This window comes from Apteryx rowi, unplaced genomic scaffold (genome assembly GCF_003343035.1).
Source record: "Apteryx rowi isolate R43461 unplaced genomic scaffold, aptRow1 scaffold_10, whole genome shotgun sequence".
NCBI lineage: Eukaryota > Metazoa > Chordata > Aves > Apterygiformes > Apterygidae > Apteryx > Apteryx rowi.
Genome location: NW_020447197.1, coordinates 6,016,774 through 6,041,462, shown reverse-complemented (window position 1 = coordinate 6,041,462; position 24,689 = coordinate 6,016,774). Strand labels below are relative to the sequence as shown.

Here is a 24,689-nt window from a genome sequence, read left to right as displayed (position 1 = left end):
TTTCAAGGGCTTTGCTTTATAGAAAAAGCTGCAAAGATTTGTTTCATCTGTTGTAAAACTGGCAGTGAGACAAGTTTTGCCAGTTTCCTTTTATAGGAAACATTTTTCACAAAGCCTTAAAAATATTATCTTTGTATGTTCCACTGCGTTCTTGCCTGAGTTTTCATCTCATCTGATTTGTCTGTCTCCTTGTCAGTTTACTTCACTCGTGTCTAAAAAATACAGTTACTAAACCTAATGAATAAAGTAATGCAAAAGGCATAACCTAGCAACCGCTGATTTGGGATGCCGTATATTTTTTCATGATAAATAAAACTCTGTCTTACCAGAGTTAGCAGAGCGTTCTGCTGTTTGTGATTGATAGTACCTGTTAGTGTCACTTGCTTACTTTCAAAAGCTTTCTGAAGAACATCAAAAGTGAAGCAGAGAAATGAGTTTCAGAAGTGTTTTAAAAGAGAAATCTTCTCTCGCCGTGGACCTTATTTAAAGTAAGATGCACAGAAAGGCATTCAGGAGAAAGCCAATGAACACTAACTCAATATTGCTAAAATGAACTTAATCTGTATTCACACATCAGCATACTGAGCCTCATCCCCGCCCTTCCATATGATATTGATATCACACTCTGGTTTCCTGCTGAATACAATTTGGCTGAATCTATTTGCCTGTCCAATTTTGATGTTTCTAGAATCTGCTCAAATGATTTTTAGACTGCTCTTGAATTGATGTTCAAGGGACCATAGTCTCAAACACAAGAATCAGCTGAGGAGACCCTGGGTCAGGGTAAATGGAAGACTTTTAAATCAAAATTTAAATCACTATGATCAATTTTTGGAATCTGTTCTTTCTCATAATCCAAATATTTTATTATACTTGATCTGTCCTGAAAGCACCAGTAATAACCCTCTTTCTTGCCTCGCTAACAGCACAGAGATTTTTGAGGGAACAATGACAATGTTCTCTCAAGGCTCAAATATATGCAAAGGAGACATCTTATAAAATTATGCTAATAACACTAGAAAGGGCTAGGTTATTTGGTCAGCCTTACTTGATACCAAAAGTTTAATCTTTAAAAGCTGTAGCGCTCGTGAAACAGCAGACATGTTCAGGTGGGGGGAAGGAATTGCCACGCATGCAAGTTTTTGCCTTCCACACCCCAGAACTTGCTGGCAGTTTAGCAGAAGTTACCTTTCTCTGCACATTAGCAGACACCAGTGTCTCCCCCAAGGCCGATGACACATTCGTCAGCCAGGACCAGTCTTAGGTATCTGCCCTCTCTCCCTCAATACACTGAAGCCAATTTAAAACTATAAGGACACCAGAAAACACAACAGTTGAGCTGCCGGCAAACTTCAGATAACACAACATCAGAGACACCGTGAACTGCCTGGTTTTGGAAGGCAAAAGCACTTCGGCCGCACTGTGAAGGGTCGCAACTGGCTGCACTTTCCTAAGGTATAAAAGACTATCGCTGCTAGTGATGCTCTCCTACACACTGTGTAAATCACAGCACAGTATTTTGCTCCACAGGTAGTGCGTTCTTGCAGAGTCCAACCTGGTTTCTCTTGCCAGGCAGCTCCTTGTGCCAGGATATAATTGTACAATGGAGGATTAGGAATAACGTGCGGCATCTCCCACATCTCAAATGCCTAAAAAAAATTTGAAATGGCATTAGCACCAGATAAGGATGCTCTAAATGATGTTCTTCGTTCAGAACAGAAGAACTGAAATAGTTTGCTTAATAATAAATAATAATAATTTGTGCCATTCATTACTTAGATCTGCTCTTGAGATAGATCATACACATATTTCTGAGGGGAACCATTGCTGTAAGTGAATAAATGGCAGATGAGTTACCTATGCTGCCAGGTCAGTTAGCTGCAGCTCCATGGCGGGTGCCCACCTATGCTCTGTTCATCAGGATCAAGGTTAGTATTAGTTAGTAATAATCCAACAGAGTGATGGTAAACATCACAACTAGAAATCTTATGGGCCTGCCAGTCCGTCCTTTTTTCAAGTTATTTCATGTCAGCTGCTTGAGCAGCCACAACACAAGAGGAGTTTTACTCTCTTCCATTCATCTCGGACTCTGTGCTGTGAAGTAACAGCATGGATATGGGTTGCTATCACCAGTGGTGACAGGTAGCCTGTTCCTCTGTGCAGGAGCACAGGTAGCTACCACATCCATGTCTCCATGCAGCCCCTGTGTCAAGATCTGCTCTTAAACCCGTGCCCCATCTGTGCACGGCTTAAGTGGCAGTTTGGGCTGTGGCACCATTTCCAAAAGAAGTGACCTTCTGAACAGGACTTCAGCATCCTTCCACATCCCGTCATAGTTACCAGGGGTTCCCAAGCCACTGAATCCTACTTTGGGTAAGTGAATCTGCAGGGAATCTCATGAACAAAAGCCAGTGGCCTATTGTCAGAGAAGCAGCAGGGTCTATACGAATGTTAGAGACTATGTAAATATATGGCAGATTCCTAAAATAAATAAATAAAATCACACTATGCCCTTGGGTATAGAAAATGAATAACAGAAAATCTTTACCCTGATAATTTTCCAGAAAAAAAAAGGTCACTTATCACGGCTTTTTATGTTGAGCAAGGATGTGAAAGAAAAACTGCTCCTATAGGGTACTTAAACCTTTGACTTTCGCTATCATCATTTTTAACCCCAGTGCTCATGTAAGAAGGAAAAATAGAGAGCATTAGGGTCAAAGCGTGGGCTCGAAGCCCCCTTGCGAGGAACGCGGAGTCAGGGGCTGCAGCACCAAAGGTGGCACGAAGCACGCTGCTCCGTGCCAGGGAAGCTGCGCCGTCTCACCGGTCCTTCGGGGAGAAAGTCCCAAGACAAAACTAAGTTATTTCAGCATGTGTTGACTCTACCTTACCTCTTTTTTCCTTTTTTCCTGCAGGCTTCTCTTTCCTCCCTTACGCTTTTGTACTAACGCACATTAGAATATTAGGTCAAATGCCCGCACTAAAAATTGTGCTGTACAATATTTCTGATTTTCATCTTTTTGCCTAATTTTCTCCTCATGCATTGCAAACATCAATGGCAAGCAATTTTTTCCCCAGATGTTCGTCCTTTGATCATGCCAGTTTACTACAAACAGATGTCAAACACAAGAGGGCTTCCCCAGTTCTTTATAAATGTTTACTGTGTGCACAAAAGTGCCAGGAAAAAAAAATCAGCTATTTCTTTTGGAATTATTAACAATGTCTATTATTTCTCCACTCATTCTACACTGTGGATAATTTATTACAGAACTTAATGGGGTTCCGTGTTCTGGATTATGAGGAAAATGGTACACAATGGGTTAACACTGATCTGCACTTTTAGTGGTACTCAAATTGTATGATTGTATTATCTCCCATAATAGTCACGGTTTTGATATTTGTGGTAGAAGCAGAGGGAGGGATTATTTGCTGTTTGCTGTGGAAACCGCTTGAAATTCTATCTGTAGGCTAATCTAATTATAGTGCAAATGATAATCAGACTAGATGACAAGACTGGTGGCTAAAGTCTGTTATAAACTTAAACCTGAAGGTACCTTCTGTTGTCTAATTTTAGCCAGATACCGGGACAGCGTACTCTATTTCGTGCAGCAGGTAATTGGGACACAAGAATGAGTGTGTATATATATTTATATTATAATATAGTGGAAACCAACAGTTCGTAAAAATGTAAGTATTTTTCTGCAAAACCTACTTTGGGCCTAAATTTCTCTTTTCCTACTAATAAATAGTTTTGCATAATGGAAAGCTCTCCAATTTTGGGGTGGTTGTTACACGATCCTGACTGCCAATTCCCGCAGGGCAGGTCTGTAAAGCTGCGGTACGTAATAAGGAGCCTTTGCTCGGTTCACTCTCACCAAGGGCCTGGTGACACTAGCTTCAGAGCAATGTTGTCCTATCATATCTTCCCAGTGCAGGAACGGTTACCACGTTTTAAGTGACCTCATTGCGCAGCCTTCGCCTTGGGATTCCTTCACGTGCATTTTTGGCATTGAGAAATCAACTGCACAGCCCATTCCCAAAGCGCACATCGCTGCTGAATGCTGCTTTCTGTGTCTTTCCCACAGAACTCAAACAGAGCGAAAAGGGAAGCAGAAGAGCTCTTAGATTAAATTTTAGATTACACTTTTGCAAGTATAAAACCTGTATTAAAATGTTATGCATTTGAAGAGTATAATTATCTGTATAGTCATTCTCTGAGATTTAAAATGCTCATCATTTACAATAAACAAAATCCATTATAGGCTCTAAGCCGTAAAAAGAATAGAACTTGTTAAATCAATTAACATTTCTACGTATCATTTTTGATAAGAAAATCTGTTAAAAGAAGGATGCTTGTAAAAATTAACTGTTAGTTCACCTCGGAACGTAACGTAAAGTGAATACAAAAGGAGGTCTATGAAACGCATCTTCCCAATCAATGGTTATCATTTCCTTTGCTCATTAAATAACACAGCCATCTTACACACCTGTTGGAGGAATAAGCCAGTTAGAAGAACATTTTGGTGGGGAAAAGGGGATGCAGTACGGCAGGCTGATTAAATAAGTGCTATGACAAATCGCGCGCGAGGAGCGGTAACACCAGGAGCCGGTAACGCTAAGATTAGCGGTGGCAACGAGGTCCGGGAGACGCCGCGGGTGCGCGGGAACTGGACTGCCCGCGGCGCGTGGCCAAAGCCGAGCCACCGCCCAACGCTGCGCCCGATTCAAACAGTTTTTTCCTTGGGGGGAATATCAGGTTGAAATAGAGAAGATATATGACACCTGTCATTAGGTCTCATTTCGGGCGATCGTGGTTCTTCCTAGCAAGGAAAGTTGCCAAAAGGCGTTGGTGAGTCACAGAAGTTTCACAGAAGAGCCCGAGTTACTATTAAAGCACTTGAAAAAAATGCCTCATAGTGCAAGGCTGAAGAGCACAACCTGTTTTGTTTAACAAACAAAAGGTTTAAGCGTTATTCGACTAGAGTCTAGAACTAGCTCTACAGGGAGCACCAATTTAATAATATTATAAAGCTTAAGAAATTGTCAAAGATTAACAACTTATAGCAGCTGGAAAACTAGAATAGACAAATTCAGGCCAGAAAGAAAACTTCTCTTTTTAACTCGGAGTGTAATAAATCTTCAGAACAACCTGCCAACATTTGGGCTGGATTTTCCAGCCCTGGAAATGTTTAAGTCCTATGTTTTGTGTTATGTATAAGGTTATATGGACTAAATGAGCACAACAGTCTCTTCTGATTTCTGATCTATTAATCTACTAAGAAGAAATTATTAGGTCCTGTTTCAAAGCTGACTTCAGTCTCTACAAACCATTACATAACCTTCAATGGATTTGGTAGCAGGACATTCATAAATCAAAATAAAAGTCCACCATGGAAAACAAATTAATGCAGAATTTTAAAATGTCAATTAGAAAAATTTAAAGTGTGAACTGAGTATTTAACTGCATGTTTTCATAGATACAGTTTTCTACGTTCAATATATACAGTTTTCTTAGAGGAGAGAGAGAGAGAAAACTGAGCTTCTGACAAGAAAAGACGGCTCCCCCTTCCTTCGGGCTCCCAGCCTTGAGACTAATTGTACATGATGGTGATAACGACTGTTTTTCTTAGGGCGATGTAAAACATTTCAATCTGAATATTTCATAGAGAGAGAAGCACATGGATGCAGCAGCGCAGAGCTTCGTGCACCGCAAAGCTAAGGGTTTTCTCACTGCTCTCTTGGACGCTACCTAAATACACTGGTGCATTCAATCCATCTCATACATCCAGATGAAATATGCTTATTTGGTTCTTATAAAGACTGGGCCATATTTCACTTAAAGATGAGTCAAATGGACAGAGCAAGTGATTTGTCACTGACTTCAGTGCAACCCTGGATCATACTTACAGCACACTTGGAAACATAAGGTTGAAAAGCGCAGCCTGCAATCAGTTACTTCATAGCATGAAGATAATATACCTTCATATCACATACCTGCATGTTCTGAGCACATTACATCTTAAAGCAAGTTGGTTTTCCTCTCTTACTTCTAATGTTGGAAACCTTTTCCAGAATTTGATATATTTTGTTTCTAAAACTCAAAACACTTACCTTCCTTTGTAACAGCGCTGCCATGGCAAAAAATGTTTAGTATTTGCTTTTATAGATGGGTACACAGTATTTTCTTAAGCTCATCCAATACAGTGGACTCCACGCCAGCAGTTTATTTTACTAAGACATTGCTTTTATCAGAGCTAAAACAGGAATTCTGGCTAGTTGGACAATTAATTAATCCTTCCTCATAGTTCTCATCAGACTTGAAACCACAACCAGCATGGGTAAGGTTTCTGTGCTAGCAACTGACCAATCAAACAAACCTCTACAGGAAACTTACCCCGTTTTTGCAAAACTTGCCCAGTATCTCAACATGGACCTACTTAAGATTTCTTCAGCCTTGGTGTAATTAACTCTTCTTTCCAAGGGTAATCCAAACACAAACTCAATCTCATAACCGTGCATCACTCCCATCCACTCTGGCCAAGGGAGCTTTGAGGATCGATGTTCGAAGAAGTAGAAGAACGCGTTGTGTCCCAGCTGCGCAAATTTTTTTGTGAATTCCACAACAGGACATATTATATTGTAATCACCAACCACGTCGTCCATGGCATCACGGTAATGTTCTGGTTTCTGCTCGTTTTCCCAGTCTGTGTACTGAAAAATGATCGATTCCACTGCAAGTTGACTTGCTTCTGGGAAGGCATATGTTAAAGCTACTTGAAATTCTGTTTTATTGATCAAGCTATCATTATCTTTGCTGAAGCCAGGTGTTCCATATACTAGAAAACTTGATCCTTCGTCTTTGTTAACGCCGACTAAGATCTGTGTTTGTTTAAAAAGGCCATTTTCAACCAATGTTTTTGGCATGTCCAAAAGAAAATCACCATCCACAGTTGGACAAAAATATATTTTTAAAAGAGAGTCATGTGCTACAGCAAAAATTTCACTCTCCAGTATATCCTGGGGGTCCTTGTCTTGGAGGCAGAGGATTAGCTCTGTGTCATTGCTGGTAGGACAGTGGAGATGCTTAGCTAAAGCCACAGTTCTGTTCCTGGCTTCCGATGGTGTTATTGCAGCCCAAGGGGCATTTGCAGATCCACTTTGCATGATGGCTCTCGTGAAAAAAGGATGGCTTTCAGGAGAAAGGACATGGTAGCTGACAGAAGCCGAGCCAGCACTCTCTCCAAATATAGTCACACTTCTTGGATTGCCTCCAAAAGCTGCTATGTTCTCCTGGACCCACTGAAGTGCTAATCTTTGGTCGAATAAACCTGCATTTCCAGGAGCTTTCTGGTTTCCTGGTAAAGCCAAAAATCCTAATGCACCAGTCCTGTAGTTCATGGAAACAACAATGACTCTTTCAACCCTAGCCAGAAACTTGCCATCATAGACAGGCAGGGAAGACGACCCACTCTCAAAGCTACCCCCATATATCCACACCATGACAGTTGCATTCTTGGTTTTGGGAGAGGGAATCCATACATTAAGGTACAAGCAGTCTTCGCTAATGTTAGTTTTTGGGTTCCACATCTCTGATCCAGGAAATCCAGGGAAAGTTGTATCTATAAGTTGGTAACAAGAGTTTGCCTGTTTTGTGGCATCCCAGATATCTGACCACTTCTCACGAGGTTCTGGTTTTTGAAATCTCAGTCTGCCAATGGGTGGCTGTCCGTAAGGAATTCCAAGGAAGGCTGTCACAGTTCCCCCTAGCACCTGCAAGTTCACCCCCCTTACTCTGCCTTTCTTAGTTGTAATGACGTTCTCTTCAGGCAGTACCTTCCTGATGAACAAATACAGGAGAAGAAACCACATAAGAAATCTGGTATAGCCACTTGTACCATTTTTCCAAATCATGGTGTCTGAAAGAAAGGAAAAAAGAAATTCAGAATTTGTATGTTAATGTATCAATACTAGAGCCAAAAGCATTTATTTAGAAAGCATGTAGATCCCTCCAAAGGCACTGGAAACAAGATGGTGCTGTGCACAAAGCATCCCAGGCTCAGGAGTCTTTAACCATAACTTCTTGCTAATTCGTCTTCTTGCAAAACCATGTTTAGTATTTAGCACAGGTCCATAGACTCACAGCTTAGGTGGGAAAGGACCACTGGAGGTCAAATCCCACTTAAAGCTGGACAGACTTCTAAGTTAGATGATATTGCTCATGGCCTTGTCCAGTTTTGAGTGTCTCCAAGGATGGAGATTCCACAGTCTCCCTGGAAAACTTCAGCTATAACTGAGTTTTACTGACAGCTGTTTCCAGTTTTTGAAGGCAATTTCTGTAGGAACAGAGGACTGAAAAAGGCTCTTCAGATTATAGTCTAAGCCTTGAAATTCTCAAGAGAGGACCAACAGCTATTTATTTAGAGGATCAGAAGACTAGTTACTCCAAATGTTCCCATAATCTTTGGATAAAATCATGCTCTTTTCTTCATGCAGGCAAGACTGGCCCTAAATATAAAAGGGGCTATTTGGGGAAAGTGTTACAAAAACTGCAGTTTCCCTGACTCGCAATACAGGGCTTCAAAACAACTCTGTCCCTAAAAAACGTAGAAGTGAGGAAACTAGGTCAAAGAGGGAAAGGTCATACAAGTAGTGTCTGACTATGCGGCCCGTGGGTCATGTATCCGTGGTCTGATTCTTTTCATGCCACTGCAGTTGTAAGTCCACACTGGATTTATAACACAGCAGAGGTTTTGCTGAGCCTCGGAGGCCTGCTTTTTTTCTGTTCCCAAATACCAGCAATCTCTCCCTCCATCAGCAATATTTGGCCATCATGTTTTCATCATGTTTTCTTTAGTTAACAGATGACTTCACCGCTCGATGAATAGAACATTTTATGATCTGTGATTGAAAATGCCATGCCTGATTAGCCACTGTTCTGTTCAAGGTTTATTTGGCAATCTGTATTCTCAAGTCAATAAAGGGGAATAATAAACATCACTATGCACAGATTTTTCCACATATTAACATGCATCCCATGAACTCTGGAAAGGAGCTTGGACCCATGTTTTAATCCAAGGATTTCTAGGCCCAAGTAAGTTTTGAGCTACATACTTGTGTCACAGCACATGCCTGGGCCGAAGAAGACAAGTAAGATAGCATTGCTATAAACTCAAAAAAGCACTAGATGGTTATGGTGTCCTACTCATATGTCTTAAGATCTGAAGGTGTTTCTAACAAGTGAAGGGCATAAAGTACCTCAGCTGACTGTCAGGTCATTAGGTCTTGTGGGTGACTGTACCCAGAGGTACGCCAAGACCTACATGCAGCATTTCTATCAAGGTCTTATTTCTATAAGGTAACTTAACCCGGTTTGTAACCACCATATTCACGAGAAGTTGCCATATTTCTGCTACTTAAAATGAACATTAAAATGCTAAAAATACGTATGCATTTTTTTATCTGTGTAGGCAGTGCCTAACAATTTATGGCCTGGCCCTTGCTTCAAAGAGATAATTAATATTATTTTAAAGTTAAGGGTATAGATTCTGATTATGTACACCATTTAAGCATACTAATAGTCATATTTACCCTAATCTTTCAAAATGTTATAAAAATGCATTTTCCCCTTGAAAATGAAATGTCAGAAGAAGAACATTTGCAAAACCCCATTTTTACGGCTTACATATTTGAAAATGCTCAACAAAGCTTCCTTCTATTTTTTGCTTGCTGTCCTGTTGTACGTAGTGTACTCAGTCCTGCCACTTTAAACAGTCCATTCTTTGTTAATAAGAAGCACTTGTGTCCTTAAAAGGAATGAGGCTAATTTCTGTGGAAAGTACAGCTGTGCACCCAATCTGAGCTGCTCGTGCTTGTTTGCATATTGTTGGAAATAAGCTGAGAAAACACTGCGGAAAAAAAAAAAGGAACATTTTGCTCAAAGATGGCCCTGAATTTGAGATAGAATCAAAGGAACAGAGAAGAATTTTCAGAGAATTTATCAAAACCGATAAACGATAGATAAACTTTGGAAAAATAAATATTTATCCTCAAAGTGTCTTTTTATTTTAAAAAAACGACCAGGCAGGGAACAAGGACAATAGACTTCACCGTTTCTCTGAAGGTTCACGTGAAGATTTCCTTATCAGAAACCTGCGAACGCTCGTGCGCGCGCTGCGCTTCGCGGATGGGAGCAGCCAGTCTGGACGACTCACGTGGTCCAGCAAGCACAGAGGCGCCTGTGTGCCCGGAGCCTCGCTTCGCCAGCCCGCAGGGGAGCTCCCAGCTGCAGGGCTCGCCCAGTTAGTCCTCACTACACGCCCGCCAGTTTTTTCCATTCTTTCCTGTAATAAAAATCTTTGGAGAGCTAGGTGAGAAAAGGCACGTCAGGATCAGGTTAGGGCTGAATTCTTTCACCCTCCCTCACGGTCAACCCAGACAACTGTGGTGGCCGTGAGAACCATCAGTGTTTACAGTAGGAATCTCGCTGCATACATGTGCATCCCATGCACCGCTCCTTGAGCTGGGAAAAGTAATTTTTACAACTAAGTCTGTTATTTCACCAGCTCTTTCTTTTTTTCACATATTCACTTTTAACATACCACCCGGCACTGAACAAAAGCAACAAAAGCAACAAAAAGATGCAATTAAGGATTTTTAATATCATCATTACAAAGAAAAGAAAATGACACTAGGAAAAGCAGAAGAGGTTAAAGTTCTTAAAGCTTTTAATGTCTAAAAATTAATTTTAAAAATAGCAGGATAAGAGGACAACACTCCAGCATTTCAAAACACAGAGGCATAAATGTTGATCCTAAAATGTTTTAGATGAGAATTCTAAGGAAACAAAAAACCTAATAAAAAATTCAATTCTGTACCTTTCTGATTAGCTCTACAATAAAATAGCTGGTATTTTAAAGAAAAGGTTTGAAATAGATCAAGCTTGAAAAATCCAGAAGTTTTATACTACAGAATGAGAGGATATGTCTAGTTTCAAGTTACTCTGCTAATATCGACAAAAGTAGCAAGTGACAGAGGATTACTATTACACCTTGAATGTATGGCAAATACTACATTCAATAATGATTTTAATGCTGCATTAAAACAAACTCAGCAATATAAAACGCACTGAGCAAAACAAACACTACTTGATTATTACTATGAGAGTAAAAGAGTCGGAAGATTGTTTTGGTTCATCAACCTTAACCAAGTGGAGATACATCATATAATGTATTTGCATACTTTAAAAGGCTGCTTCTGCATTAGTTTCACCCAGTAAAAGTTAAACAGAACGTACTTTCGTATTCTCATTCAGCGAGGGAATACAATTTATTTCAATGACTGTTTCCTCTCCTTGCAAATCTTTTCCAAGCCAAGAAATCTATACACAAGACTATGCAATCGCTATCTAAATAGAAAAGATGGTTGAATTAATAAGTGATTTCTAGCTCAGTTTAATTTACTTAGCCCAGAATGTCCTGAATGATAGCAAGGGCTGATACACATGCCTGCCTACTGGTTCCCTTCGCAGGGCAGAGTGAGTTTTCCCAAGAGAGCAACAAATGGGCAGAGCATAACATTTTAAAAGATCACAATCCCCATGCAAATCAAGCTGAACTGTAAATCACCCTGGCAGACGGAGACGTTAAATAGAGAATCACTTACCCCACTTCTGTTACAAGAACTACAAAGTTTCTAAGAGTCAGGAGCTTTGAACACTTCAGTGAAAATGCAGTATGCAGCTGCTGCTTTAAGCCTGTAAATTGGACAGTACTGACATTATAATCAACTGTTTCTGACACAAAGCTCGCGAGAGTTGGCAGCCGCAACTTGATCTGTAGGCAGCCGTGCTTTAGTGTCTGACATCTGTTCAGAGGCTCATGGTATAGCTGTAGAAATGCTACAGAGAGAGCCCCGTTTTGGAGAAAAACAGGCATCAGCTTCTACTGGAAAGGGAAGATAAATTGATTTTTTTTAGCACAGGGCAACAATTTCATAATTGAAAAAGATAAACAGAGTTATAAATATGATATAATCCTGCCGTTGTTTCCTTTGTCTTGCACGGAGAGCTAATCCTACCTGTATTTTTTGCTGTTGTACAGCTCAAGATTAGTACAATTTTAAAGTACCTCAGACTTTTCTTTTCACTGTGTTTAGTTATTCCTCATTAGAAGCAACTGAGGCAGAGAAAAAGGAGAGTACTCTGCGCAGACATAACAACCAGCAAGCATCAGTACTATTACTTGACTTATGACATCTGAAGGCTGCTGTAGAAATGTGTTGTCCTCTTCTGATGTTAGGGTTAAAAGTGGTACCCAGAAGGTATCGCATAATGTTTTCTCACTGTTCTAAGGCATAAAATAAGAATTCACCCGTGCTGGTTAGTGTCTATGATATCCTTCTTGTGGCTAGGGTCTTTTGGCTCTAAACCGAGGGTCGGAGGTACCAGGGCTGCTGCCCAGCCAGGGACGTTCCCACGGCCCTGCCATAATTCAGCGCCTCTTCGGTCACCCAGCCGAGCGCGGGACCCTCCTGCGCCCTGTGCTATAGACACCTTTATCGAGAGATTGTTTAAATCGAGAATGTTTTGAGATACAAACGAACGTAAAATAGGAAGAGGAGGGGAGAAGATAAATAAATTATACACACGCACACACTCCCCCCTTAGGAAACGGCTTGTCAAAGCTCTGCTGGAGATCCGTAGCCGATGCAAGCCTCACACCCCCGTCTCCAGACCACGCGGCCGGCCGTCGCTGCCGCGGGCCCCTGCCGTTCGCTAGCACTTCTCTGAAAGAAGCACCTTCTCCGCACTTTAAGCAGCCTTTGCTTCCCCTTTTAGAGCTCGAGACAGCTACTTTCCCTTAATTTAGCAGTCAAACCACAGCTCTGTTTCAATTATACAAAGGCAATATTTGGCAATGTACAGAAGAGAAACAAAGCAGAAATAAGAACTATGAAGTTCATAGACCTTAACATGTGGACTTCAAACTATTTTTAGAAGCTAGCATGTGAAATAGTGTTTTAATAGAGAAAAGTTCAAGAAAGCGTGGTCATTTGGTTTCTCCTAGTAACTTTAAAATGTACCTTTAGGACCAGACATTAGATAGGTTTGCTGCAGCGACATGTTCATTTGAGAGAATATGGCCTAGGCTAAACCTGAGCCAGATTATAAATCCCTAAGATTTTAGCACGAAAGTGATGATAGTTTGTAATTTTCTTAGCCAAGATTGTGATCTTAGTTACATAAGCATAAATCTTTAATAACAAAATATAAATAGCTTGGAGTCAATTCTAGGGACAACTCTAGCCACTTGCTTTTCAAAAATTTGGAGCTGCAGTTTCCTACAGGAGCAGGAGACGAGCAGGAGAATCAAACACAAAAGACGCCGTTTCTGGCCTCCTCCGCTTCCAGCCCCGGCAGCGGCGTCCTACCTGTGCTCTCCCAGCTCCGCTCTCCCGCCGGCCCTTCCCCACCCCGGCCCCCTTTGCGGTGCCCAGGGCGCTCGAGACAAGCACCAGCTCTGGGGCAGGCAGACAGGTTAAATGCAAAATGTTAGCATTTCTGTGGCCTGGGACAAGGTGACCCTGCGATAAGTGAATACGCCGTCCCAGGCTGTTTCTCGGGGCATAGGAAATGCTCCGAGTCAGCGTTAGGGTTACCTGGCTGTCTTTAGGGAACTGGGACATTAAGACAGACTGTTATACTTCTAAACTATTATCCTTGAGTCTAATGTTAGACTATTACGGCCTTTTTCTATGATTTTTCCTTTAATTAAAAAATTAACATATAAATTAAAGTTTCACAACTGTGTGCTGTGAGAAGAAACACTTATTTTAGTTATTACTTAGTTTACTAAGAATACCTGCATGAAAATTACAGATTAAACACACTTAATGCCTTTAGTAATTTTGTGTAGACTGGTCATTTTCTCAATATTCCTCTGGGAGCTCAAAAGGAAAGGAGGGAGGTATCAAACAGCAGAATATATAGAACAGCTTATGGATAGATAGATAGATACTGATACTTTTAAATATATATATATTTATCTATTTATTTATACTGTTTTTACAGGTCAAGCAAAACTTTATTTAAGGCAAGGTTGTTAAAAATCACCACCAAATATAATCGTGTATTTTATCATTGAATATGTGCATGTGAAATATATCTCACACAGGTATATGAATTTCGACAAAAGAGATGCTCAAGTCTCTTGGGAAATGAAAGCAAAGGCCGGCTGTAGGATGCATGTGTGCATGTGTGAAGAAATACTGTCTTTTATCTGGCTTTTTACCAGTTTCCTCAAAAAGAGGTCCCTGTTACTCATTTCATTTGCAACTGGCTGGAAAGAGTTTGATAAAGCCCATGGGCTAGACACCTTGTGCATATCTTAGAAAGGTCTCTGAATGAGTGGTGAACAGACCTACTTCACGGTCAGGCCAACATTTCCACCTTTCTCTAAGGTTTTAGGATCCTTTAAAACCAAGGAAAAGTGCTACAGTTGGAAGGACCCTGCTAACCAAGGAGATGCTGATCGTTTGTAAAAGTAGGAAACCTTTTTTTTTCTAATGAAGTAAATTATTGCTAAACCATCTGAAATGTCATTTGTGTGAATAAAAGATTTTGTTTAAGCTCTCTAGCCCTGGTAAGACCCCTCCTCGGCATAGCAGCCGTGACCGCAGGCCTGGCTTTCCCAGGGAGCAGCAGCGTGACCTTGGCTCAAACCTTTGAGAAAGCTGCTGCGTTGCGAGAAAGAGCTGCGAGAAAAAAGAGTAAACTCAAGCAGTACAAGATAAGAAGATGGTAAGATGATTGCTGAGATGGGGACAGCTCAGGGTCTTCAGAGGAAAAACACTGATGGCAAAAGTTGTGAAATCCCAAGATAAAAAGCGAGAAGGTGGCAGCTGGGTGAACTTAGCCCAGGTCCTCTTTGACCAGTCAACGTTGCTTGTTATTTTAGACTAATAGAAATTCCCAACAAAAATCCCCTTAACAAATAATTAGAAAAGTCATGGAAAACCATCTTATCCAAAGAGAAATTTGCTATATTTGAAAAGATACCTTAGATGCATACCATGAAAATGGATACCAATTTATTAAGTACACAGAATAAGCTATTAGACACGATTATATTTTCCTCTTATTGGCTCAGTTATGATCTGCAATAACTTTCTCCTTATTACTCTAATTATAGGTTGGTATAATTTCTTCTTTATTAGCACAATTATGGTCTTCACTTTTATTAAACTCTTGGCAAAATCCGAGCTGATGAAAAAATATATCCAAATGAAGGATACATGCATTATTATTATTTCTTTTGAATGTTTATTTAATCTTAGTTCCTTACGGTATTCTTAAATAATTCATCATTTTCTCTCATATAGGGATCTGATTCACTAAACAAAATAAAAAATGATTCATGTATACACAATACAGCTTGCACGACATTATTATAGCCCTGGTGTTTAGCTTGTAAGAAAACAGGCAAAACCCTTGTCAGCAAAGAGCTGAAACATTGTATGAACATGATAAGGCGAATTATATGATGAGTTAGGTTTCACAGATTTTAGGTTTCACCTTCACAGAAGATTAATTAATTGACCATATAACTGTGTTTTCCATTTCTATACTTCCTTTTCTTTCCCATGGGCAGTGAAGCTGTAATTGTTTAAAATTCTGCGTTGTACACCGCCAAAGCTGGCGTAGGTACTTCGGAAGGAGAGCGTGCAGACCGCCAGCCTGCCGTTGCTCTCGTGGCTCGAGTCACGTACAAACTCCTCCAGTTCGCAGGCAGGAGAAGAAAGGACCCACAGACTGAAGGGGCCCAGCTGGGGGCGAACGCTAGGTCCTTCTTCCAGGTAAAGATTGCTTTGTTTTGCAGAGTGTTACATGGTTTTACGTGTGATCCTTCAATGACAAAAAATAGTTTTTTGTGTTTTTCTAAGTTAGCTTGTGATAATAACTCACATTCGTCAGCTGAAAGTTTTGCTTTTGGTGGCTTATAAATGCATAAACAAATAGTTGTATCTCCTCAGTTTAGTCTGGAAAGCGTAAACGACCAAGCGATCCCTGACCAGCTTTGAATAATCCAGCTTGGTGGCTGGTCATAGTCTACCGCTAGCAGTAGGAAGCTCCCTCTATCATAATCCATCCTCTCGTACACAGGCTCTGTGAATAATAGCAACGCCTGAGGGATAAAAGAGCTTATTTGAATCTGTAAAGAAAAACATGTATCTGGAAGGTAGGAACTCTTCCCAATTCCTGATTCTCCCGATTCATGCAGCACTTGGAAACCATGAATAAAAGACTTAGGTCTTACAGCAGGACCCTGTGGGATCTGTCAGCGGGAGGTTACACGGGAAACAAGCTGAGAGTGATTTTGTTCACTCTTCAATAGATGGGTCACAGCTTGTGAATATGACACAGCCATTAATTTTAGTATAAATAACTCAGGTGTTTGTTATGAGCTAAAACTTCAGATCCACTGGTGCCATCTTGTTGCCACGTGTAGGACTGAAGCGCATGAAGAGGAGGTTTCAGAGGCTAATGTTCAGAGGCGAGAGCTGTTGAAGCCAGCAGCCTGCACCCTTTCAGCAACTTCGCTCAAGCAGCAGGGAGATAGTGTCAACATCAGTTCACGTTTGTCCCCATCAGGACAAAACTCAAATACATGAGAGTCATTTTCCCACTAATTCCTGTAATTCATAGCTGATTTGGTTGCTTAGCCTACGTGTTTCATGAAATAAATCTAACTTTGGAAAAACAGACGACCCTGGAAGAGGTTGTGCTTGTTTTGTTACGACCTTGGGACAACACAGATGTTAGGCGCACACAGAGACCTCAACCATAAGGGCTGTGCCTAGAGGCTATTACTCTTAGGAAGGCGCAGGCCCTGCTGAGCACTACCGTAGTGCAAACGTCCCAGGCTGAGAGACTTTTTAACAGAAGGCCCCTTCGTTCTGTGGCTGCGCAAATGTTGTGTAATCATGGCACTCTCATTATAAACATCTGTGCAAATTTTTCAGAAAGATGTCCTGATTCCCGAATATTGGATAATTCATCACAGTACCATCTGCTTGAAAAACAGTTGTCAGTGCAGGTGGCTTATTGGTAAAGTACAGTAAACTCCCTCAGGTTTTGCTGTATGTCTATGTATAAAGTACATAGTGTTAAATAAAAAGTAATATGATTTAGTGACAAAAATTAAAATACTAAGGGCATTTTGAGTCCCACAGTGTCCTTGAAACACTAACCATGCATAACTCTTCCGAAACATTATTTTTTATGAGAGTTAGAAGTATTCATCAGTACTCTTCATTAATTTATTAATTATATTCTGCTCACGGTTATTCTGCCCTATACAGATTCCTGATAGATTAATCCACCCCACAAAATTCTCTTTGCTTCTTCTCACCTTGTTTGCACCAGTGAAATCACACCGGCCTGAAACAACATTGGCTTTTCCCAATCCCTTTACCCCTATCAGGTAGTCGCATTTTATTAGAGAAAGTCACCTGTCAGTGTATTTTCCCCTAGCACAGGTTGCAGCGGGCTGAAAGAGGAAAGGAAAAGCTCCCTGTCTTCAGTGAGGAAGCGGTGCTATGAGCAGACCGTGGGAAACGCGGGGAGAAGAGAGGCGTTTTTAGCAGGGATAGAAGTGTTATGATTCCCTGTTCATTCTTGCACTTTTGCCTGAAGATAGGTTCAGTAGGAAATGCACAGAGACAGAGCACAACCTGAAGGAATTTCTGTTTAAATGATCAAAATGGAGATGATACTGAGAAATTAAGAGATTTGCCCAAGATCCTAAGGAAGACTGAATTGTGTTCAGGTACAGGGAACATTAAAAGACATTCTTATGGGTTTATTTTAACTCCCTCAGTTTTATAGCTGTACTGCGGTATGTTTTCTCTCACTGTATTACTAAAAATTAAAGACTTCTTTGATGGTAATCTTGAATAAAAGCAGTATTTCCATCCGTTTCCCACAGTAAATAAAAGTCAGCCCCTGGAATTTAGAGTTTGCATTTTTTAAAAGCCACCAAAGGCAACGATCAAAAGAGCATGAAATATGCTGGGTTCCTGAAACAGGGTACGTGTATCACGGGCGGCGAGAAAGCTGTGTCAGGGCAGTGTGACTGCGAACTGCCGGGGCCTATTTTTGTAGCCACCACCACAGCTGTGAATCTTTTGTGCACAATAATTAATCATAATAAAGGTTGTACCGAGGATTTGGTCTGGAAATGTATTCACAAGGCACAGATGGAGTATTATGGCACAAAAACATTTGCCTGCGTTTTTGCCAAAGCAGCAACTAACTTGCATTGAGGGTAGAGGAAAAAAAAAGGTAGCTAGGTAGTCGCTGCTAAGTGAGTTTTACATGGTTTGCCTGTCAGGGCCTCCAGCATTACCTATCCTGCAGGGACACCACTTCAATAAAATGTCAGTGTATTTCCCATACATTCCCATAAAAGGAATAAAGTGCAGTGGCTAAGACTTGCACAGAGAAAACATTCAAGTGATTTTAATTTTCATGTTCATGCAAAAAATCCTGTCACCAGCTGATGAAAACTATCTAAGATTTTGAATGTTGCAGAAAGAAATGCAAATGCCTGTGGTGTTTCATTTCTGATTAAGCACACTTGTACTTACACCCAGCATGAACCGCCCTCCCCAGTGAAAAGACCAGTGTTTGGGATTTAACCATGTGAAAAGTGAAGTGCAATTTCCTATCTCTCATAAGCTGCCTTTTCTCTCCTCCTCCTTTTATGTTTCCCCTAATTTTCAGTCAGCTATTCTCAGCGTTGCCAAAAAATGTGCAGTGAAGTTCTTTTAAACACAGAGTATGAAAAAATAGTTTTTCTAATAAACCTTAACAATAGCAGTAAAACAGCAAAATAAAACGATAACAGTAAGAAAAACAATCAATAAAAATCGGTAGAAAATTTAAGTAATGGGCGCATGAAATAGGAAGAGGAGCAGAACTGGAGAGTTCCCTTGCTCTACAGAGAAAGCAGCAGCTCTCCCAGGATAAGATGGGCAAGGAGTGAAATTTAGGAAGTGTTTGTGAAATACCTGAGCAAAGAGGAAACGAGATGATTGCCCAAAGGCAAGGGAAGTGGACTCCTCAAGCCCTTTTCTGTTCTTCTGAAATCATTGTCTTTTGGGGTTCAAGGGATCCCAGTTGTATCACTATGCAAACAATTCAGAGCTAATGCTGAGAGGGAGGTTTCAGTGATGGGTAGTGATTTAGTTCATGCTAAGCACCTAGGGCTCAGGAAATGGGCATTCAGCCCATGGGATCAAACTAAACCAAAATAAAATAAAAATCCCCACATACAATGCAGATATCAGGTCTTCAGAACTGGCTCTTTGGTTGCTCCTAGCGGGATGCACTACCTGCTCCTATCGCTGCAATATGTCTGTGGGTAGCTCCTTATCCCGTACCCATGCCCAGACACGTCCATCACATCCCTGCAAACAAACACGGAAAGACGATCTGCTTGGTGAGCAGAAAAGGGGCTTGGGTACAGCCAACACCTATCAGTCTTCATGGTTGAGCCAGGCTCAGCGTACACATTTAGCTTGGATCACCAAACGACCAGTCAGTAGGATCGGTATATGAGCAGCTCCGAGCTTTGGTTACGTGGGCTTTGATATCTGCTCTGCGGACTAAGACCTGTTTACTCCTTGGCAATCTGGGTTTAGCAGGTGAAGACAGCCACTGCCTGAAGCAGTTGGAGGGATTTCGGAGATCTGCCATCTGCATCTCCAGCGGTCAGGCTACGGGATTGCAGAGTTAGCAAAGAGCTGTTCAACAGGCAGAGGGAAAGGGGGGACGTTACTGTCCATGTAGCATCCTACGCTTGAGCCAAAACTTGAGCCAGGAGCCCAAGGGTTTTATGGATACCTAAGCGGAGATTTTTCCAGCACAGCCATTTCCGTTACAGGCACGGATTCAATACAAAGACTACATTAGTGCTTCAGGACCAAGACAGACATGTCCCCCCTCACCCAAAGACCCTGAGGAGGGAAAGTACACTCAGGTAAAGCCTGTTCAGTGACAGGACCCCTACACACATATCCATCCCCAGCATTCAAAAACCCCAGATACCTGGCAGAGACCTTAGGGAGACAGAAGTGATCTAATCCAGGGATGATAACCAGCATTTAACATAAGACTTGCAAAAAACAACTTCCGTTTACAGCTTTGTGGTGCTTTAGAAACTCGCCTTCCCATTGACTCACTACTAGGACAAAAACTCTTTACCAAGGCCTTGTTGAATTTACCATAGCGGAGTTTTCTTGTACTTTCAACCAGAACAAACTTTTCCCTCAAAAAGCTGTATTGAGCCCTCACTCCATGAATTTCAGTCATGAATCAGGACTCTTCACGTCGTGGCTGTGCAAATGCATCAGTTAAGAACAGTCCTAGAGAATAAATCTTGCAATTTAAGACAAGCCGCATCTGGTGGAAGCAGAAAGACGGGGCACACATTGAAAACCGCGGAGCGGCGTTCGTCAGCCGGTTCAGCAACGCACCCGCCCGACAGTATGGCAATAGGAGGTGACAAAATCACCTTGGAAATCTGTATGGGATGCTCCTTCCCATGCGCTGAGGGACACAGAAGCGTTTGCCTGAGATCGGATCAGCGAGGGGGGAAGTGTGGAGTTTTCGGCAGAGTGTGGCATCTCACCAGCGCAGGAAAAGGAAGCGGTAGGTCGAGGGCAGGCAGCGAAGACAAGCCATTCGTATCTGGAGTTCAAGCATCTGCCTGCTAGCTCCGGTTGCTCCCTCAGCGTAGGATGAAATAAGCCGTGTCTTAGCTCGTTTAGTAGAACGCTTCAGCAGGGCATGCAGGAGAACGTCAGCAACTCGGCGCTGTTAACGCATGGATTTTGAGCGCTGTATACAATATGCCTGGCATCACAGCAGCGCTGTTAGCAAGCAGGGCTCTGCCTTGATGCAATATGCCAGTGTGCACTAAGGAGTTATTAGCACGGCTAACTTTGACAGGCTGCCTTAAAGAGTTTCTCTACAGGACAGCTGTTAGAGCACATCGTGTCCCTGCACAGCATAGAGCTATTAATGAGCAGGCTTTTAATGCAATCCACTGTATCCCGACCATGCGTGCAGTTAGGCAGTCCTTCATCACCGGGTCACAGATGCCGATACACCAACCCTAACAGCTCTAAAGATGGATGGTGCCAAAGTGTGCTAACCACATCAGCAACACTGTGTTGTAAAACCATTAGGCAAGCACTCAAAATGTTATTTAGCTCAAAGGAAAATGATGACATTTCATAACTGAGTCTCTATGCATCCAGTGTAAACTAAAAGTGATGTGGTTTTTGTTTTTGTTTTTTTTTTTAATTTCCAAGTATCCACCTATTCTAGGGTTAGAAAGTGAGTGTTAAAACCTTTTTTTTCAAAAACATAACAAACAAAATATTGCAGCTCACTTTCCTGGCAGACTGCTTGCATCACTTTAATTTAGGAAGCAAACCCTTTTACTATAATCACAGACATGCAAATGAGCCAAAAAAATGGTGTTTAATTTGTTGTCCTCCAAATATAAGCTGACCTAAATAATTCAATACAAAACTGGTTGCAATAAGAACACAGTTTGGTGGACACATATGGTAACACATTGAATTTGTGCTACAGAATTGTTACTCCCATGAGTAAAAGATGATTCATCCTCTAAATGTACTGCAAATGCTGATACAGCATTCACTTTTGTGGCACGCCTGGCATTATTAAAATAGTACAAATCCTCTCTATGTTCCCTTAATTTAACATGAAAAAAAAAAAGAGGGCTTGCTCTTATCAGAGCAGGAAAATCAGCACACGCTGATTCTCTGAGTGGGTGTTCAATGCTCCATTGTCAAGACTGGCAGATCTCCCCAAATGGTGTATTAAGTTATTGCTGACAAATTCTCTTTGACAGCACGACAATTTTGAATAGCATTAGCAAATACCAGGGGAATCAGAGCAGAGGATTGATCCCGTCAGTGCCGGTGTCCTGCTCCTCCAGGCACCGCGAGGCCTTTACAGCACCAAGGGCCACTGGACTCACCAGCTCCAGCCCAGCTGCTTGTCGCTCCAATAACCAACGCTGTCACCTTCGGCGTGAGGGAAGCAAAAACCAGAGTGTTCGGCACTATCTGAGCTCATGGGTTATAATTAGGGTGTGCTGAAAAGAAACAACCTTAAGCAATGACTTGGTAGACCCAACATCACCGTGCTCACCAGTAAGAGTTTTTGCAAGCTGATGCTGAGAACTTCCCTGGTGCTTCCACTCTGTTGAGGGGGATGTGTGGGATGCCAGCACACGGGACAGGTTGCTTCACCTGTGTTAGTTTTCCTCTCATGGCCATGACGAGCAGTGGCAGAACTTAACCTGCTTCTGGAATCGGCTCCAAACGATCGTCGGAGTCGCACAGCAACTGCATCGCCTCCCTGCTCCCCGGGGGACTTCTCGCCAACCACTAGATTTGGTCTTGGACCACTTTTGTCCTCCAATTCACCACTCAAGGAAAATAAAACTATAATTTCATCTGTATTCCCCTCCCCCCCTTTTTTCCTCTTTCAATTTTACACTTTATCAAAGTTCTTTATACACTTTCTTGAACATGCATTCACTGGTGTTCTATTTTGTCCTATTTATGCAAAATATTTCCTCTATAATTAACTAAAGAAGAATAATAAGCATATCTATGAACTTCAGCACACTTTCCATTCCATAGATATTTGATCCTATTAAATTAAATGGGACTTAAGTGTGAGCCTAAATGTAAGTTTAAATGCATTAATCTTACTTCCATGTGGTCTACAGTGTTTTCTTGGACCAACACTATAAGTCATACTTCAGCCATGTTCAGGACTAAAGTACAAAGGTCAAACAATGAGAAATAACCCTCAGCGCAGGTGTCTGTGCTCAGGACCAGTCCCATCACTGCACCAGCTCTGCCTAGCTAGGTAGAGCTAGTAGGTTTTGTCCCACTCTGTGAGATCAGTGAATACTGTACTGAGATGATCTGTAGCTGGCAAGAATTTTGTTCAACTACCGCACCAGTGCCAGCTGCATTCCTAGTTATAAAAGAGCTCGCTTTTCAGCATGGAGCAAAAGAGAAAATGTAATTAATTTTATTTGAAAATTCTGTCCGAGCACATTTGGCACCCACTTCATTTCACTGTCACATCAGAAGACATACTCTGAACAACGTCATATACCCTGAAGACACAGAAGAAAGAGAATCAATATTATTATTGGTGTCTGAATATTCGGTTTATGTAAATGTATTATATACTTTGCTTGGCTTCATCATAATAGAAAAAGCAAGCAAGACAAACGTCTTTTTTCCTGTACGCACATTCTTTTTGTCTTTTTTCTTTTAATTTTACATTGTGTAAATTGTAAGCTTTTCTTTTTAGTTATCTGCCTCTAGCTACTATTTTGGAACAAAACTCCAGGCATATCCAGCACAAAACCCATGAAATAGCTGGCCACAACTACACCTTGAGGTTTCAGAATCACAGATGTTGGAAGGGAAGAGACCTATTAATTCAGCTTCTTGCATATGCCCTTGCAGGCTAGTCTTTTCTATTTATTCAGAAAACCTCAAGTACGACGGTACCTTACCTGTGAACTAATGAAAAATAGCTTCAATTCCATGCAAGCAATCAGGTGGCTTCTGGGGAAGGGAAAGTCCCGAGTTTCCTTGTGCAGATACCTGATCTGACACATCAGAATAACCATAAACCACCAGGTTGTGCTGTTGCCCTTAAGCAATCTGCACTACCACAGAGCTATGCTACTGTGTTCATCCGGTGACTGTTATTCATCTGGGAAGACCCTCAAATCCTAGAAAGCCAGAAGGAAAACAAGTCTCTCAGACTCATTTTCCTCCTGGTTTTACAGCTCAGTATTTTTCACCGGACTTTGGCTTGCTTTGTAAACCGGTGGCAGTGTTTGCTGGCCATGACATTCAGGTACGAAAATAAATAACCCATCTGCACAGGCTTAGGATGCAAACATTGCAAAGCTGATCTGTGAATTGATGTTAGACTCTGTGCAATTTCCAGAAAAACATACAATAATGTTCATAGCTACAGCTGACTTTTACTACTGCATTTTCCCCCTCTAAACAGACTATTGTATTTCAGTTTTTCAAAACCATACACTATTTTTGCAAATCAGGAGTGCAGTGAGGACAAGGTCCAGGTGACGCATCAAATAGGTGTCCAGGAATAATTTTTTATTTTTACGACTGGCAAGGACGATGGACACCATATGTCCACTTGCAGTGGGGACCACATTGCTGTTTACACTAGACTAATCCTTTGAATCTTATGAGAGTGCTTCTGGCATGTTAGACTAGCCATTATTTTTCCAGACGATCTTCCAGATTGCCCCTTTTTATGTTTTCTTCCTGTGCTATTTCTTCTCTTCTTAATCTCTAAATAGATGTAATTCTTTCAGTCTCTTACAGCCATTATTCACAGAACTTTCTCCCAGATTCCCTACCACATGGTTTCCAAGATAAAGTAAATCACCAGTAAACTGACAGCAGGATTTTTTCCTATAGGCGCTGGTCACTTCAGCCAGTGGTGGAATTCAAAATTGTTTTCCCACTACGTATGACTAAAGAAATATGGTAACTGGAGAGAAGCAGTAACATCTTCCACTAAA

The 24,689-nt window shown here is 41.4% G+C and overlaps 1 protein-coding gene across 2 annotated transcripts in view; it reads right to left on the bottom strand.

The window, feature by feature from the left end:
• The window catches only part of BCHE (butyrylcholinesterase), a 31,297-nt gene extending 19,500 nt beyond the window's left edge, over positions 1-11,797 (bottom strand). Inside the window, exons 1-2 of one of the 2 annotated variants that reach the window (XM_026061833.1) lie at positions 11,662-11,797; positions 6,395-7,916 (exon numbers count right to left, since the gene is read on the bottom strand). In XM_026061833.1, coding sequence (XP_025917618.1) covers positions 6,395-7,911 — 1,517 coding nt within the window. In that variant the 5' untranslated portion in view covers positions 7,912-7,916; positions 11,662-11,797. Of the gene's footprint in view, positions 1-6,394; positions 7,917-11,512; positions 11,577-11,661 lie in introns of those variants that run through there. The other variant, XM_026061823.1, reaches the window with a different exon arrangement.
• Between the last annotated feature and the right edge of the window lie 12,892 nt (positions 11,798-24,689).